The 15,490-nt window shown below is 40.7% G+C and overlaps 1 protein-coding gene across 1 annotated transcript in view; it reads right to left on the reverse strand.

Annotated features, from left to right (window-relative positions):
• rapgef5a (Rap guanine nucleotide exchange factor (GEF) 5a) overlaps nucleotides 1-15,490 on the reverse strand; it is a 96,243-nt gene that overhangs the window by 16,037 nt on the left and 64,716 nt on the right. Inside the window, 2 exon segments of the mRNA XM_065017898.1 lie at nucleotides 6,357-6,457; nucleotides 7,423-7,589. Of these exon segments, the coding sequence (XP_064873970.1) occupies nucleotides 6,357-6,457; nucleotides 7,423-7,589 (268 nt within the window).

Consider the following 15,490-nt stretch of genomic DNA (forward strand, 5'->3'; position numbering starts at 1 on the left):
ATCATGAAGGCCTGATTCACACAGTCTCCTCTGGACAGTTGATGTTGCGATGTGTATGTTACTTGAACTCTGTGAAGCATTTATTTGGACTGCAATTTCTGAGGCTGGTAAGTCTAATGAACTTATCCTCTGCAGCAGAGGTAACTCTGGGTCTTCCTTTCCTGTGGCGGTCTTCATGAGAGCCAGTTTCATCATAGCTTTTGATGGTTTTTGCGACTGCACTTGAAGAAACTTTCAAGTTCTTGACATTTTCCAGATTGACTGACCTTCATGTCTTAAAGTAATGATGGACTGTCGTTTCTCTTTGCTTATTTGAGCTGTTCTTGCCAAAATATGGTCTTGGTCTTTTACCAAATAGGGCTTGCTTCTGTATACAACCCCTACCTTGTGTCACGCCCTGGTCGAAGTATTTTGTGTGTATCTTCATGTTTGGTTCAGGCCAGGGTGTGGCATGGGGTTTTTGTATTGTGGTGTGTTTTGTCTTGGGGTTTTGGGTATGTATTGGGATTGTAGCTAGTGGGGTGATCTAGCAAAGTCTATGGCTGTCTGGAGTGGTTCTCAATCAGAGGCAGGTGTTTATCTTTGTCTCTGGTTGGGAACCATATTTAGGCAGCCATATTCTTTGGTTGTTTTGTGGGTGATTGTCCTTAGTGTCTTTGTTCCTGTCGCTGTGTTAGTTGACAAGTATAGGCTGTTTCGGTTTTCGTTACGTTTATTGTTTTGTAGTGTTTGTGTTATTTCGTATTTACGTTTGTTTGATTAAACATGGATCGCAATCTACACGCTGCGTTTTGGTCCGACTCTCCTTCACCACACCTAGAAAACCGTTACACCTTGTCACAACACAACTGATTGGCTCAAATGTATTAAGAAGGAAAGACATTTCACAAATTAACTTTCAACAAGGCACACCTGTTAATTTAAATGCATTCCAGGTGACTACCTCATGAAACTGGTTACGAGAATGCCAAGAGTGTGCAAAGCTGTCATCAAGGCAAAGGGTGGCCAATATAAAATATATTTAGATTTGTTTAACACTTTTTTGGTTACTACATGATTCCATATGTGTTATTTCATAGTTTTGATGTCTTCACTATTATTCTATGTAGAAAATAGTAAAAATAAAGAAAAACCCTTGAATGAGTAGGTGTCCAAACTTTTGACTGGTGCTGTACATATTACGTCATATTACCTCAACTACCCCGACTGACCCGTACCCCTGCACATTGACTCTGTGTATATAGCCTCATTATTTTATAGTGTTAGTTTATTTATTTATTTTTACTTTAGTTTATTTACCCCTATACAGTGGGGCAAAAAAGTATTTAGTCAGCCACCAATTGTGCAAGTTCTTCCACTTAAAAAGATGAGGCCTGTAATTTTCATCATAGGTACACTTCAACTATGACAGACAAAATGAGAGAAAAAACATCCAGAAAATCACATTGTAGGATTTTTTTATTAATTTATTTGCAAATTATGGTGGAAAATAAGTATTTGGTCACCTACAAACAAGCAAGATTTCTGGCTCTCACAGACCTGTAACTTCTTCTTTAAGAGGCTCCTCTGTCCTCCACTCGTTACCTGTATTAATGGCACCTGTTTGAACTTGTTATCAGTATAAAAGACACCTGTCCACAACCTCAAACAGTTACACTCCAAACTCCACTATGGCAAAGACCAAAGAGCTGTCAACGGACACCAGAAACAAAATTGTAGACATGCACCAGGCTGGGAAGACTGAATCTGCAATAGGTAAGCAGCTTGGTTTGAAGAAATCAACTGTGGGAGCAATTATTAGGAAATGGAAGACATACAAGACCACTGATAATCTCCCTTGATCTGGGGCTCCACGCAAAATCTCACCCCGTGGGGTCAAAATGATCACAAGAACGGTGAGCAAAAATCCCAGAACTCCACGGGGGGACCTAGTGAATGACCTGCAGAGAGCTGGGACCAAAGTAACAAAGCCTACCATCAGTAACACACTACGCCGCCAGAGACTCAAATCCTGCAGTGCCAGACGTGTCCCCCTGCTTAAGCCAGTACATGTCCAGGCCCGTCTGAAGTTTGCTATAGAGCATTTGGATGATCCAGAAGAAGATTGGGAGAATGTCATATGGTCAGATGAAACCAAAATATTACTTTTTGGTAAAAACTCAACTCGTCGTGTTTGGAGGACAAAGAATGCTGAGTTGCATCCAAAGAACACCATACCTACTGTGAAGCATGGGGTGGAAACATCATGCTTTGGGGCTTGTTTTCTGCAAAGGGACCAGGACGACTGATCCGTGTAAAGGAAAGAATGAATGGGGCCATGTATCGTGAGATTTTGAGTGAAAACCTCCTTCCATCAGCAAGGGCATTGAAGATGAAACGTGGCTGGGTCTTTCAGCATGACAATGATCCCAAACACACCGCCCGGTCAACGAAGGAGTGGCTTCGTAAGAAGCATTTCAAGGTCCTGGAGTGGCCTAGCCAGTCTCCAGATCTCAACCCCATAGAATATCTTTGGAGAGAGTTGAAAGTCTGTGTTGCCCAGCAACAGCCCCAAAACATCACTGCTCTAGAGGAGATCTGCATAGAGGAATGGGCCAAAATACCAGCAACAGTGTGTGAAAACCTTGTGAAGACTTACAGAAAACGTTTGACCTCTGTCATTGCCAACAAAGGGTATATAACAAAGTATTGAGATAAACTTTTGTTATTGACCAAATACTTATTTTCCACCATAATTTGCAAATAAATTCATTAAAAATCCTACAATGTGATTTTCTGGATTTTTTCTCTCTCATTTTGTCTGTTATAGTTGAAGTGTACCTATGATGAAAATTACAGACCTCTCTCATCTTTTTAAGTGGGAGAACTTGCACAATTGGTGGCTGACTAAATACTTTTCTGCCCCACTGTATATAGCCTTGTTATTGTTATTTTATTGGTCAGTTTTTTTTACATGGGTTTATTTAGCAAATATTTTATTTCTGCATTGTTGGTTAATGGCTTGTAAGTAAGCATTTAACGACGGTAAGGTCTAAACCTGTTATATTCGGTGCATGGGACAAAGATTTTTTTGTTGTTGATCTGATTTGACATGAGAACAGGCCGTGGCTTGGGTGGCTGAGGTAAATGATGATTTTCTTGACCTGGTGTTTTTGGTGTCCTTCATGACGATGGAAGTGAGTGCTACGGGTCGGTAGTCATTCAGTTCACTTACTTTCCCTTTTTGGGCACAGGGATGACAGTGGACATCTTGAAGCAGGTGGGGCTAACGACCTGAGCTGAAAATGTCCAAAAACACAACAGCTAGCTGGTCTGCACATGTTCTGAGGGTGGAACTATAAGGCTAGTTGGTCTGCACATGCTCTGAGGGTGGAACTATAAAGCTAGCTGGTCTGCACATGCTCTGAGGGTGGAACTATAAAGCTAGCTGGTCTGAACATGCTCTGAGGGTGGAACTATACAGCTAGCTGGTCTGAACATGCTCTGAGGGTGGAACTATAAAGCTAGCTGGTCTGAACATGCTCTGAGGGTGGAACTATAAGGCTAGTTGGTCTGCACATGCTCTGAGGGTGGAACTATAAAGCTAGCTGGTCTGCACATGCTCTGAGGGTGGAACTATAAAGCTAGCTGGTCTGCACATGCTCTGAGGGTGGAACTATACAGCTAGCTGGTCTGAACATGCTCAGAGGGTGGAACTATAAAGCTAGCTGGTCTGCACATGCTCTGAGGGTGGAACTATAAAGCTAGCTGGTCTGAACATGCTCTGAGGGTGGAACTATACAGCTAGCTGGTCTGAACATGCTCTGAGGGTGGAACTATAAAGCTAGCTGGTCTGCACATGCTCTGAGGGTGGAACTATACAGCTAGCTGGTCTGAACATGCTCAGAGGGTGGAACTATAAAGCTAGCTGGTCTGAACATGCTCTGAGGGTGGAACTATAAGGCTAGTTGGTCTGCACATGCTCTGAGGGTGGAACTATAAAGCTAGCTGGTCTGTACATGCTCTGAGGGTGGAACTATAAAGCTAGTTGGTCTGCACATGCTCTGAGGGTGGAACTATACAGCTAGCTGGTCTGCACATGCTCTGAGGGTGGAACTATAAGGCTAGTTGGTCTGCACATGCTCTGAGGGTGGAACTATAAAGCTAGCTGGTCTGTACATGCTCTGAGGGTGGAACTATAAAGCTAGTTGGTCTGCACATGCTCTGAGGGTGGAACTATACAGCTAGCTGGTCTGCACATGCTCTGAGGGTGGAACTATAAAGCTAGCTGGTCTGCACATGCTCTGAGGGTGGAACTATACAGCTAGCTGGTCTGAACATGCTCAGAGGGTGGAACTATAAAGCTAGCTGGTCTGAACATGCTCTGAGGGTGGAACTATAAAGCTAGCTGGTCTGAACATGCTCTGAGGGTGGAACTATAAAGCTAGTTGGTCTGCACATGCTCTGAGGGTGGAACTATACAGCTAGCTAGTCTGCACATGCTCTGAGGGTGGAACTATAAAGCTAGCTGGCAATTAGAGCAGGTGAGACATAAAAAGTGTATGGTTAGAAAGGTTAACTTCTCTATTACAGTAAAATAATGTCTCAATGTGCTTCAGTGTCCATATGACCCAGTCTGTTGGACCAAACCTCAAATGCAAATAACGAGTTGAGACCGCTTGTCAGAGAGGAAGGAGTGACCTCTCAGCCTTGCTGTTGTGAGTGGTGGAGGAGGGGCTTTGTGTGTGTGTGTGTGTGTGTGAGGTTTCACTCTCGCCATAATCAGTTAAAAATAAACCCAATGCGTTTCTATGAGTTTATTTTGGACCTAAGCTTGTCGCCTGCCTCACAGCCTTTGGGACAATGACTCTCATTGTTAGGGCGGAGACATGAGCATCTCGTCATGATATACAGGTCTCTGGTGTAAATGGGAAGGTGCACACAGCACAGAAGGAGCAAAGGAGTCAAGACAAATTACAACATGAGAACCAGCGGACATAAACGACATACAGGCATTTGGAATATCATGCAAAAACATACATTTATTTTGAAACATCGCCCACTCTTCTCACTGAAGAGTGTGGTTTCAGAAGGAATGGTTTAAGTAATGGTGGATTATACAGGTCCATCCCTGGCAATGCAGTTTCATGAAGGGCTGAGAATGCAGTTGGCCTGAGCAAGGCGCTGAATCACTGATCTACAAATCATCTTACATCCCTAATAGCCACTCATTATGTTATCAAGATTAGTGCATCTGTGCAGACTGAGCTTGCTGCACAACGTTAAACTCTGTCCATGGGAAACATGTGACAAAAAAAGTAATGGTTCCGCAGAGCAGTGGATAGAGCAGCCGAAAGGTTCCTATGAATAATTAACTAACCAGCTGTCTGACGTTTAGATAGGAAAGCAAGCTTTTCATAGAACACCACTTTAAATGACTAGACTATTTAGCTGGCTTCTACCTCTTTCCTTCTCTCCACCCCTCCTCTCTCCTTCCACCCTACCGTTCCCATTTTCCTCCCTCCTTCCAACTGCTTTCATTTTCTCCATGTTAACAACTCTCCTTCACTCCTCCAATTTCATCTACACACACACCACCCCCGGGCCACAGATCTAATCTTAGTAATCAGGTATTGCAGTGTTGTGCGTTAATCTCGCTTTAGGCTTGTTTCAGCTTGTTAAACATGTTTCTGTTTAGAAAACACACACACATGTGCGCGCGCGCACGCACTCACACAGGCACGCATGCACTCACACACAGGCACGCATGCGCGAGTACACACACACTCCTCTCTTTCTGTTCTTTCAGCTCTCTTTCTGACTGGTGATCATTAGGGCCGAAGACTCATTTACCCAATATGGTCTTTTGTCAGCGTTTCCCAATAGGTCACGCTAGTTAGACAACACTGAAATATGCTACAATATATTCCTAGGAAAGAAAAGAAGAAAGAATGAAGAACAGTAGAAGTAGTGGTTATGTTGCAACATGTTAGGACATTCCTAAGAGCAGGGGAGGGATTGGTGCACACAAACAAACACACAAATTAAATTATTTGGTGTACATTTAAATAAGTGTAATGGACTGAGTACAGATCTTTGGGGGATCCCACAATCATCAAACTATCTGCTGTGTGTATGTGTGACCAGAAGTAAACTAACCAAAATTTGACCAATTGGGGACATTCTGTTAGTCCCCACAAAGTCAAATGCTATTTCTAAGGGGTTTAGGGTTGAGGTAGAATTTGTGTTAGGGTTTGAATTAGGTTTAGGGGTTATGGTTAGAAGTCAGGGTTAGGTTTTGGGGTTAAGGTTAACTAGGATTTAACAAGACTGTGTTAAGGATAAACAAGACTGTGTGTGTGTACGTGTTTACTCACCAGACACTCTGCTCTCCGGTGCTCCTCTCTGGTCATCCAGTCGTAGGTCACTCAGCAGGTGTTCTAGAATCTTCAGGGGTGTTCCAGACACCACCACATACCTAAACAGACACACACAGAGAAAAGTTACACATAAACAAGGACTCACGCACACACAAACACACACGATACACACATACCAACACACCTGTCAGAAACACAGGAGGAAGAGCAGGAATAGTATTCCTCAGAGCTTCTATCTCTCCTTTCTCTCTCTTCCCTCTCCTCCTCTCCCTCCTCATCCTCCCCTTCCTCATCAATGTAAGGTAGACTACTCCAGTCATCTTCATCCTCATCATCAATGTAGAGCAGGTAAGGGACATTGAAGGTTGGGACAGAACTACTACAACAGTCATCATCATCATCACTACCGTCTTCATCTTCCTCTGCCTCCACTAGTGTGACAGTTCTCAAGTCCATCTCAATTCCTCCAGAGGATTTGCTCTCCCTAGCGCAACATGCTCAGCCAAGGTGCTCTGTCCTGGGCTGAAGAGCCAGCCTGCTTCCCCTGCCTGCCTGGAGCTCCACAGATATAGAGGCTATAGTAGCTCTACCCCAAAAGGGGATGTACTGAGGCCTCCCCTCTCCCTGCCTAACACCAGAGAGACACACACCCTTTATAATGTGTAAACACACCCTCTAGGCAGCAAACAGTCTTGCTTTCTTTTGATTTGTTTCTCCCTTCAAGACAAGAAAATCATTCTCTCTCTGCTTGCAGCTAAAACACACACGTTCTCTGTCCTAACACACACATCCTCTAGGAAGCAAACACACAATCTATCTTGTCAGGGCAGATGCTTGTGTGCGTGCAGGCATGCAAAGGGTGTGACTTAAGAGAGGGAAAAGGAGGGAGAATGTAAAATATTTTTCTTGACATGGCTTTCAACAAACAGGTTTGTCTGGGACATACACAGCATACAGTTTGAAGTCTTTATAGATCATATATAACGTTTACATGATTAATTTGTATATTCCAGCAACGCCCACAAAGACAGAGATATTGAAATTGAAAGATAAGAATACTGACCTCTTCTCTCCGTCCTCCTCTCTGGCCCCTCCCCCTGATGGCGAGGAAGCGGGGTTAGGTGATGTCACTGATGATGGCGAGGAAGCGGGGTTAGGTGATGTCACTCTCTGTAGCACAAGGACGTCCCGACCCCTTTCCTTAAGACACACCCTCCCTACTGCCTCTCCCTGAGAGAGAGAGAGAGAGAGAGAGAGAGAGAAGAGTTGTACATTGGTATTGTATGCAGAATATAGAGAGAAACAGAAGGACAATGTGTGTTGTGAGGGAGTTTTATAACACAGAGTGGAAAATATATTGTAGGGTGTCCAATCAAAAACGTATATTTTGACCAATGAGTGAAATAAGTTAATTATGTTGATAATCCTTTAAGAAAACCAATGGTCCTAACCTCATGTCTCTATCATAATCCGTTCAAAGGTTACAAGAGTTTTTACCCTTGTAGGATGGCCAGAATTAGTGTGACTAAATCAATGGAGGCCAGAGAAGAAAAAATAGATCAAAACTCTGTGCAAGAATGAAAACTACTGCTACCTGACAGGCTCACTTTCCTCTCGAACCCACAGGACAAAAAAACAATATACAGTGCCTTGCGAAAGTATTCGGCCCCCTTGAACTTTGCGACCTTTTGCCATATTTCAGGCTTCAAACATAAAGATATAAAACTGTATTTTTTTGTGAAGAATCAACAACAAGTGGGACACAATCATGAAGTGGAACGACATTTATTGGATATTTCAAACTTTTTTAACAAATCAAAAACTGAAAAATTGGGCGTGCAAAATGATTCAGCCCCTTTACTTTCAGTGCAGCAAACTCTCTCCAGAAGTTCAGTGAGGATCTCTGAATGATCCAATGTTGACCTAAATGACTAATGATGATAAATACAATCCACCTGTGTGTAATCAAGTCTCCGTATAAATGCACCTGCACTGTGATAGTCTCAGAGGTCCGTTAAAAGCGCAGAGAGCATCATGAAGAACAAGGAACACACCAGGCAGGTCCGAGATACTGTTGTGAAGAAGTTTAAAGCCGGATTTGGATACAAAAAGATTTCCCAAGCTTTAAACATCCCAAGGAGCACTGTGCAAGCGATAATATTGAAATGGAAGGAGTATCAGACGACTGCAAATCTACCAAGACCTGGCCGTCCCTCTAAACTTTCAGCTCATACAAGGAGAAGACTGATCAGAGATGCAGCCAAGAGGCCCATGATCACTCTGGATGAACTGCAGAGATCTACAGCTGAGGTGGGAGACTCTGTCCATAGGACAACAATCAGTCGTATATTGCACAAATCTGGCCTTTATGGAAGAGTGGCAAGAAGAAAGCCATTTCTTAAAGATATCCATAAAAAGTGGCGTTTAAAGTTTGCCACAAGCCACCTGGGAGACACACCAAACATGTGGAAGAAGGTGCTCTGGTCAGATGAAACCAAAATTGAACTTTTTGGCAACAATGCAAAACGTTATGTTTGGCATAAAAGCAACACAGCTCATCACCCTGAACACACCATCCCCACTGTCAAACATGGTGGTGGCAGCATCATGGTTTGGGCCTGCTTTTCTTCAGCAGGGACAGGGAAGATGGTTAAAATTGATGGGATGATGGATGGAGCCAAATACAGGACCATTCTGGAAGAAAACCTGATGGAGTCTGCAAAAGACCTGAGACTGGGACAGAGATTTGTCTTCCAACAAGACAATGATCCAAAACATAAAGCAAAATCTACAATGGAATGGTTCAAAAATAAACATATCCAGGTGTTAGAATGGCCAAGTCAAAGTCCCGACCTGAATCCAATCGAGAATCTGTGGAAAGAACTGAAAACTGCTGTTCACAAATGCTCTCCATCCAACCTCACTGAGCTCGAGCTGTTTTGCAAGGAGGAATGGGAAAAAATGTCAGTCTCTCGATATGCAAAACTGATAGAGACATACCCCAAGCGACTTACAGCTGTAATCGCAGCAAAAGGTGGCGCTACAAAGTATTAACTTAAGGGGGCTGAATAATTTTGCACGCCCAATTTTTCAGTTTTTGCCATGTTAAAAAAGTTTGAAATATCCAATAAATGTCGTTCCACTTCATGATTGTGTCCCACTTGTTGATTCTTCACAAAAAAATACAGTTTTATATCTTTATGTTTGAAGCCTGAAATGTGGCAAAAGGTCGCAAAGTTCAAGGGGGCCGAATACTTTCGCAAGGCACTGTAGAGCTAAGATGTATATAGATTTTGAGACATGACATGAAGTATTTTCATATTTCAGAGTACACTTGTCATATTAATGCAAAATTCCCATTGTTGTTAGAAGATTTCTCACAAAAAGAAGCATCTCTGTGAAAGGTCAACGGAGCACTGAGCATAAAAAAGTTGTTTTTATTTTCAAAGCCTTTTAGATTTCATTCAGCTCATGTCATGCAACCTGCGGAATCAACTGTGAAGACCACGACCACCCTATCTCTTGGGCAAGGACCCACCACATCTCCCATCAACTCCCTGTGAGCTGCAGATTAAAACAATGGTCTGATATCTGATACAGGGTTACCCCTCTAAACACACACCAACCACACACACACACACGGCACACATAATGTACATCTACACACACAGTTAGAATTTGCTGCAGCAAAACCACATCCATTTAGTTTGAGAAAGTATGCTAGCAATGTAAGAGAAAACAGAGTTTGGACATTTGATGGCCTGAAAGTAAAGGAATTGTCTGAATGTTATATACTAGAGAGACAGAATGTTATATACTAGAGACAGAATGTTGTATACTAGAGACAGAATGTTGTATACTAGAGACTAGAGGTCGACCGATTAATCGGTATGGCCGATTAATTAGGGCCGATTTCAAGTTGTCATAACAATCGGTAATCAGCCTTTTTGGACGCTGATTATGGCCGATAACATTGCACTCCATGAGGAGACTGCATGGCAGGCTGACTACCTGTTACGCGAGTGCAGCAAGGAGCCAAGGTAAGATGCTAGCATTAAACTTATCTTATAAAAAACAATCAACCTTAACATAATCACTAGTTAACTATACATGGTTAATGATATTACTAGGTTATCAAGCTTGTCCTGCGTTGCATATAATCAATGCGGTGCCTGTAAATTTATCATCGAATTACAGCCTACTTCGCCAAACGGGTGATGATTTAACAAAAGCACAATCGTAGCACGAATGTACCAAACCATAAACATCAAAACCTTTCTTAAAATCAATACACAGAAGTATATATTTTTAAACCTGCATATTTAGTTAAAAGAAATTCATGTTAGCAGGCAATATTAACTAGGGAAATTGTGTCACTTCTCTTGCGTTCATTGCATGCAGAGTCAGGGTATATGCAAGTTTGGGCCGCCTGGCTCGATGCGAACAAAATTTGCCCGAATTTTACATAATTATGACATAACATTGAAGGTTGTAACAGCAATATTTAGATTTAGGGTAGCCACACGTTCGGTAAAATACGGAACGGTTCCGTATTTCACTGAAAGAATAAACGTTTTGTTTTCGAAATGATAGTTTCCGGATCTGACCATATTAATGACCAAAGGCTCGTATTTCTGTGTTTATTATATTATAACTAAGTCTATGATTTGATATTTGATGGAGCAGTGTGTCTGTCTGAGCAGTGGTAGGCAGCAGCAGGCTCGTAAGCATTCATTCAAACTTTACTGCATTTGCCTTCAGCTCTTAGCAATGCTTGAAGCACAGCGCTGTTTATGACTTCAAGCCTACGAACTCCCGAGATTAGGCTGGCAATACTATAGTGCCTATTAGAGCATACAATAGTCAAAGGTATATGAAATAGAAATGGTATAGAGAGAAATAGTCAACCTATAATAACTACACCCTAAAACTTCTTAACTGGGAATATTGAAGAACTGGAAATATTGAACCACCAGCTTTCATATGTTCTGACAAGGAACTTAAACGTTAGCTTTTTTACATGACACATATTGCACTTTTACGGTCTTTTCCAACACCATGTTTTTGCATTATTTAAACCAAATTCAGCATGTTTCATTATTTATTTGAGACTAACTAGATTTTATTTATGTATTAAGTTAAAATAAGTGTTGATTCAGTATTGTTATAATTGTCATTATTACATATACATATATATATATAAATCGTCCGATTAATCGGTATCGTCTTTTTTGGTCCTTCAATAATCGGTATCGGCGTTGAAAAATCATAATCGGTCGACCTCTACTAGAGACAGAATGTTGTATACTAGAAAGACATAATTTTATATACAAGAGACAGAAAAATACAGTGCATTCAGAAAGTATTCAGACCCCTTGACTTTTTCCACATTTTGTTAAGTTACAACATTATTCTAAAATTGATTCAATTATTTTCCTTATCAACCTACACACAATACCCCATAATGACAAAGCAAAAACGGGTTTTTAGACATTTTTGCAAATCTATTTAAAAAATAAAATAATATTCGTATTCACACCCTTTGCTATGAGACTCGAAATTGACCTCAGGGGCATCCTGTTTCCGTTGATCATCCTTGAGATGTTTCTGCAACTTGATTGGAGTCCTACTGTGGTAAATTCAATTAATTGAACATGATTTGGAAAAACACTGTCTATATAAGGTCTCACAGTTGATAGTGCATGTCAGAGCAAGAACCAAGCCATGAGGTCAAAGGAATCGTCAGTAGAACTCCAAGACAGGATTGTGTTGTTTTTTTTTAAACCTTTATTTAACCAGGCAAGTCAGTTAAGAACAAATTATTATTTTCAATGACGTCCTAGGAACAGTGGGTTAACTGCCTGGTTCATGGGCAGAACGACAGATTTTTACCTTGTCAGCTCAGGGATTCGATCTTGCAACCTTTCGGATACTAGTCCAACGCACTAACCACTAGGCTACCTGCCACCCCGTGTTGAAGAAATGTTTTGGTACCCTGCAGAAATGTTTTGGTACCCTTCCCCAGATCTGTGCCTCAACAGATCTGTGTTGAGGCACAGATCTAGGGAAGGGTACCAAAACATTTCTGCAGCATTGAAGGTCCCCAAGAACACAGTGGCCTCCATCATTCTTAAATGGAAAAAGTTTTGAACCACCAAGAATCTTCCTAGAGCTGGATGCCTGGCCAAACCGAGCAATCGGGGGAGACAGGCCTTGGTCAGGGAGGTGACCACGAACCCGATGGTCACAGACAGAGCTCCAGAGTTCGTCTGTGGAGATGGGAGAACCTTCCAGGAGGACAATCATCTCTGCAGCACTCCACCAATCAGGCAGTTATGGTAGAGTGGCCAGAAGGAAGCCACTCCTCAGTAAAAGGCACATGACAGCCTGCATGGAGTTTTCCAAAGGGCACCTAAAGGACACTCAGACCATGAGAAACAAGATTCTTTGATCTGATAAACGAAGATTGAACTCTTTGGCCTGAATGCCAAGCGTCACGTCTGGAGGAAACCTGGCACCATCCCTACAGTGAAGCATGGTGATGGTAGCATCATGCTGTGGGGATGTTTTTCAGCAGCAGGGACTGGGAGACTAGTCAGGATCGAGGGAAAGATGAACAGAGCAATGTACAGAGAGATCCTTGATGAAAACCTGCTCCAGAGCCCTCAGGACCTCAGACTGGGGGCATAGGTTCACCTTCCAACAGGACAACGACCCTAAGCACAAAGCCAAGACAATGCAGGAGTGGCTTTGGGACAAGTCTCTGAATGTCCTTGTTTGGCCCAGTCAGAGCCCGTACTTGAACCCGATCGATCATCTCTGGAGAGACCTGAAAAAACGCTCCCCATCCATCCAACCTGACACAGCTTGAGAGGATCTGCAGAGAAGAATGGGAGGAACTCCCCAAATACAGGTGTGCCTAGCTTGTAGCATCATACCCAAGAAGACTTCAGACTGCAATCGCTGCCAAAGGTGCTTCAACAAAGGAGTTCAACAAACAGAGTAAAAGGTCTGAATACACATGTAAATGTGATATTTCAAAATTTAAAAAAAAATGTTTTTGCCTTGTCATTATGAGGTATTGAGTGTTGATTAATGAGGACATTAAAAAAAAAAAAAATTTTTTTTTTAAATAAGGCTGTAATGTAACTAAATGTGGACAAAGTCAATGGGTATAAATACTTTCCAAATGCACTGTACTAGAGACTGAATGTTATAAACTAAAGAGACAGAATGTTATATACTAGATAGACAGAATGTTATATACTAGAGAGACAGAATGTTATATACTAGATAGACAGAATGTTATATACTAGATAGACAGAATGTTATATACTAGATAGACAGAATGTTGTATACTAGAGACAGAATGTTATATACTAGAGACAGAATGTTATATACTAGAGACAGAATGTTATATACTAGAGACAGAATGTTATATACTAGAGACAGAATGTTATATACTAGATACACAGAATGTTGTATACTAGAGACAGAATGTTATATACTAGATACACAGAATGTTACATACTAGAGGCAGAATGTTATTTACTAGAGACAGAATGGTGTATACTAGAGACATAATGTTATATACTAGAGACAGAATGTTGTATACTAGAGACAGAATGTTATATACTAGATAGACAGAATGTTATATACGAGAGACAGAATGTTATATACTAGATAGACAGAATGTTGTATACGAGAGACAGAATGTTATATACGAGATAGACAGAATGTTATATACTAGAGAGACAGAATGTTATATACCAGAGACAGAATGTTATATACTAGATAGACAGAATGTTATATACGAGAGACAGAATGTTATATACTAGATAGACAGAATGTTGTATACGAGAGACAGAATGTTATATACGAGATAGACAGAATGTTATATACTAGAGAGACAGAATGTTATATACCAGAGACAGAATGTTATATACTAGAGAGACAGAATGTTATATACGAGAGACAGAATGTTATATACTAGAGAGACAGAATGTTATATACTAGAGACAGAATGTTATATACTAGAGACAGAATGTTATATACTAGAGAGACAGAATGTTATATACTAGAGAGACAGAATGTTATATACTAGAGAGACAGAATGTTATATACTAGATAGACAGAATGTTATATACTAGAGAGACAGAATGTTACATACTAGATAGAGAGAATGTTATATACAAGATACAGAATGTTACATACTAGATAGACAGAATGTTACATACTAGAGGCAGAATGTTACATACTAGATAGACAGAATGTTATATACTAGATAGACAGAATGTTGTATACTAGAGACAGAATGTTATATACTAGAGACAGAATGTTATATACTAGAGGCAGAATGTTACATACTAGATAGACAGAATGTTGTATACTAGATAGACAGAATGTTATATACTCGAGACAGAATGTTGTATACTCGAGACAGAATGTTGTATACTCGAGACAGAATGTTGTATACTCGAGACAGAATGTTGTATACTCGAGACAGAATGTTGTATACTCGAGACAGAATGTTATATACTCGAGACAGAATGTTATATACTCGAGAGACAGAATGTTATATACGAGAGACAGAATGTTATATACTAGATAGAATGTTATATACTAGATAGACAGAATGTTATATACTAGAGAGACAGAATGTTATATACTAGATACACAGAATGTTGTATACTAGATACACAGAATGTTGTATACTAGATACACAGAATGTTATATACTAGATACACAGAATGTTATATACTAGATACACAGAATGTTATATACTAGAGAGACAGAATGTTATATACTAGAGAGACAGAATGTTGTATACTAGAGACAGAATGTTATATACTAGAGACAGAATGTTATATACTAGAGACAGAATGTTATATACTAGAGACAGAATGTTATATACTAGAGAGACAGAATGTTATATACTAGACAGAATGTTATATACTAGATACACAGAATGTTGTATACTAGAGACAGAATGTTATATACTAGATACACAGAATGTTACATACTAGAGGCAGAATGTTATTTACTAGAGAGACAGAATGTTGTATACTAGAGACAGAATGTTATATACTAGATAGACAGAATGTTATATACTAGAGAGACAGAATGTTGTA

Source organism: Oncorhynchus nerka, linkage group LG4 (assembly GCF_034236695.1).
Source record: "Oncorhynchus nerka isolate Pitt River linkage group LG4, Oner_Uvic_2.0, whole genome shotgun sequence".
Classification (NCBI taxonomy): domain Eukaryota; kingdom Metazoa; phylum Chordata; class Actinopteri; order Salmoniformes; family Salmonidae; genus Oncorhynchus; species Oncorhynchus nerka.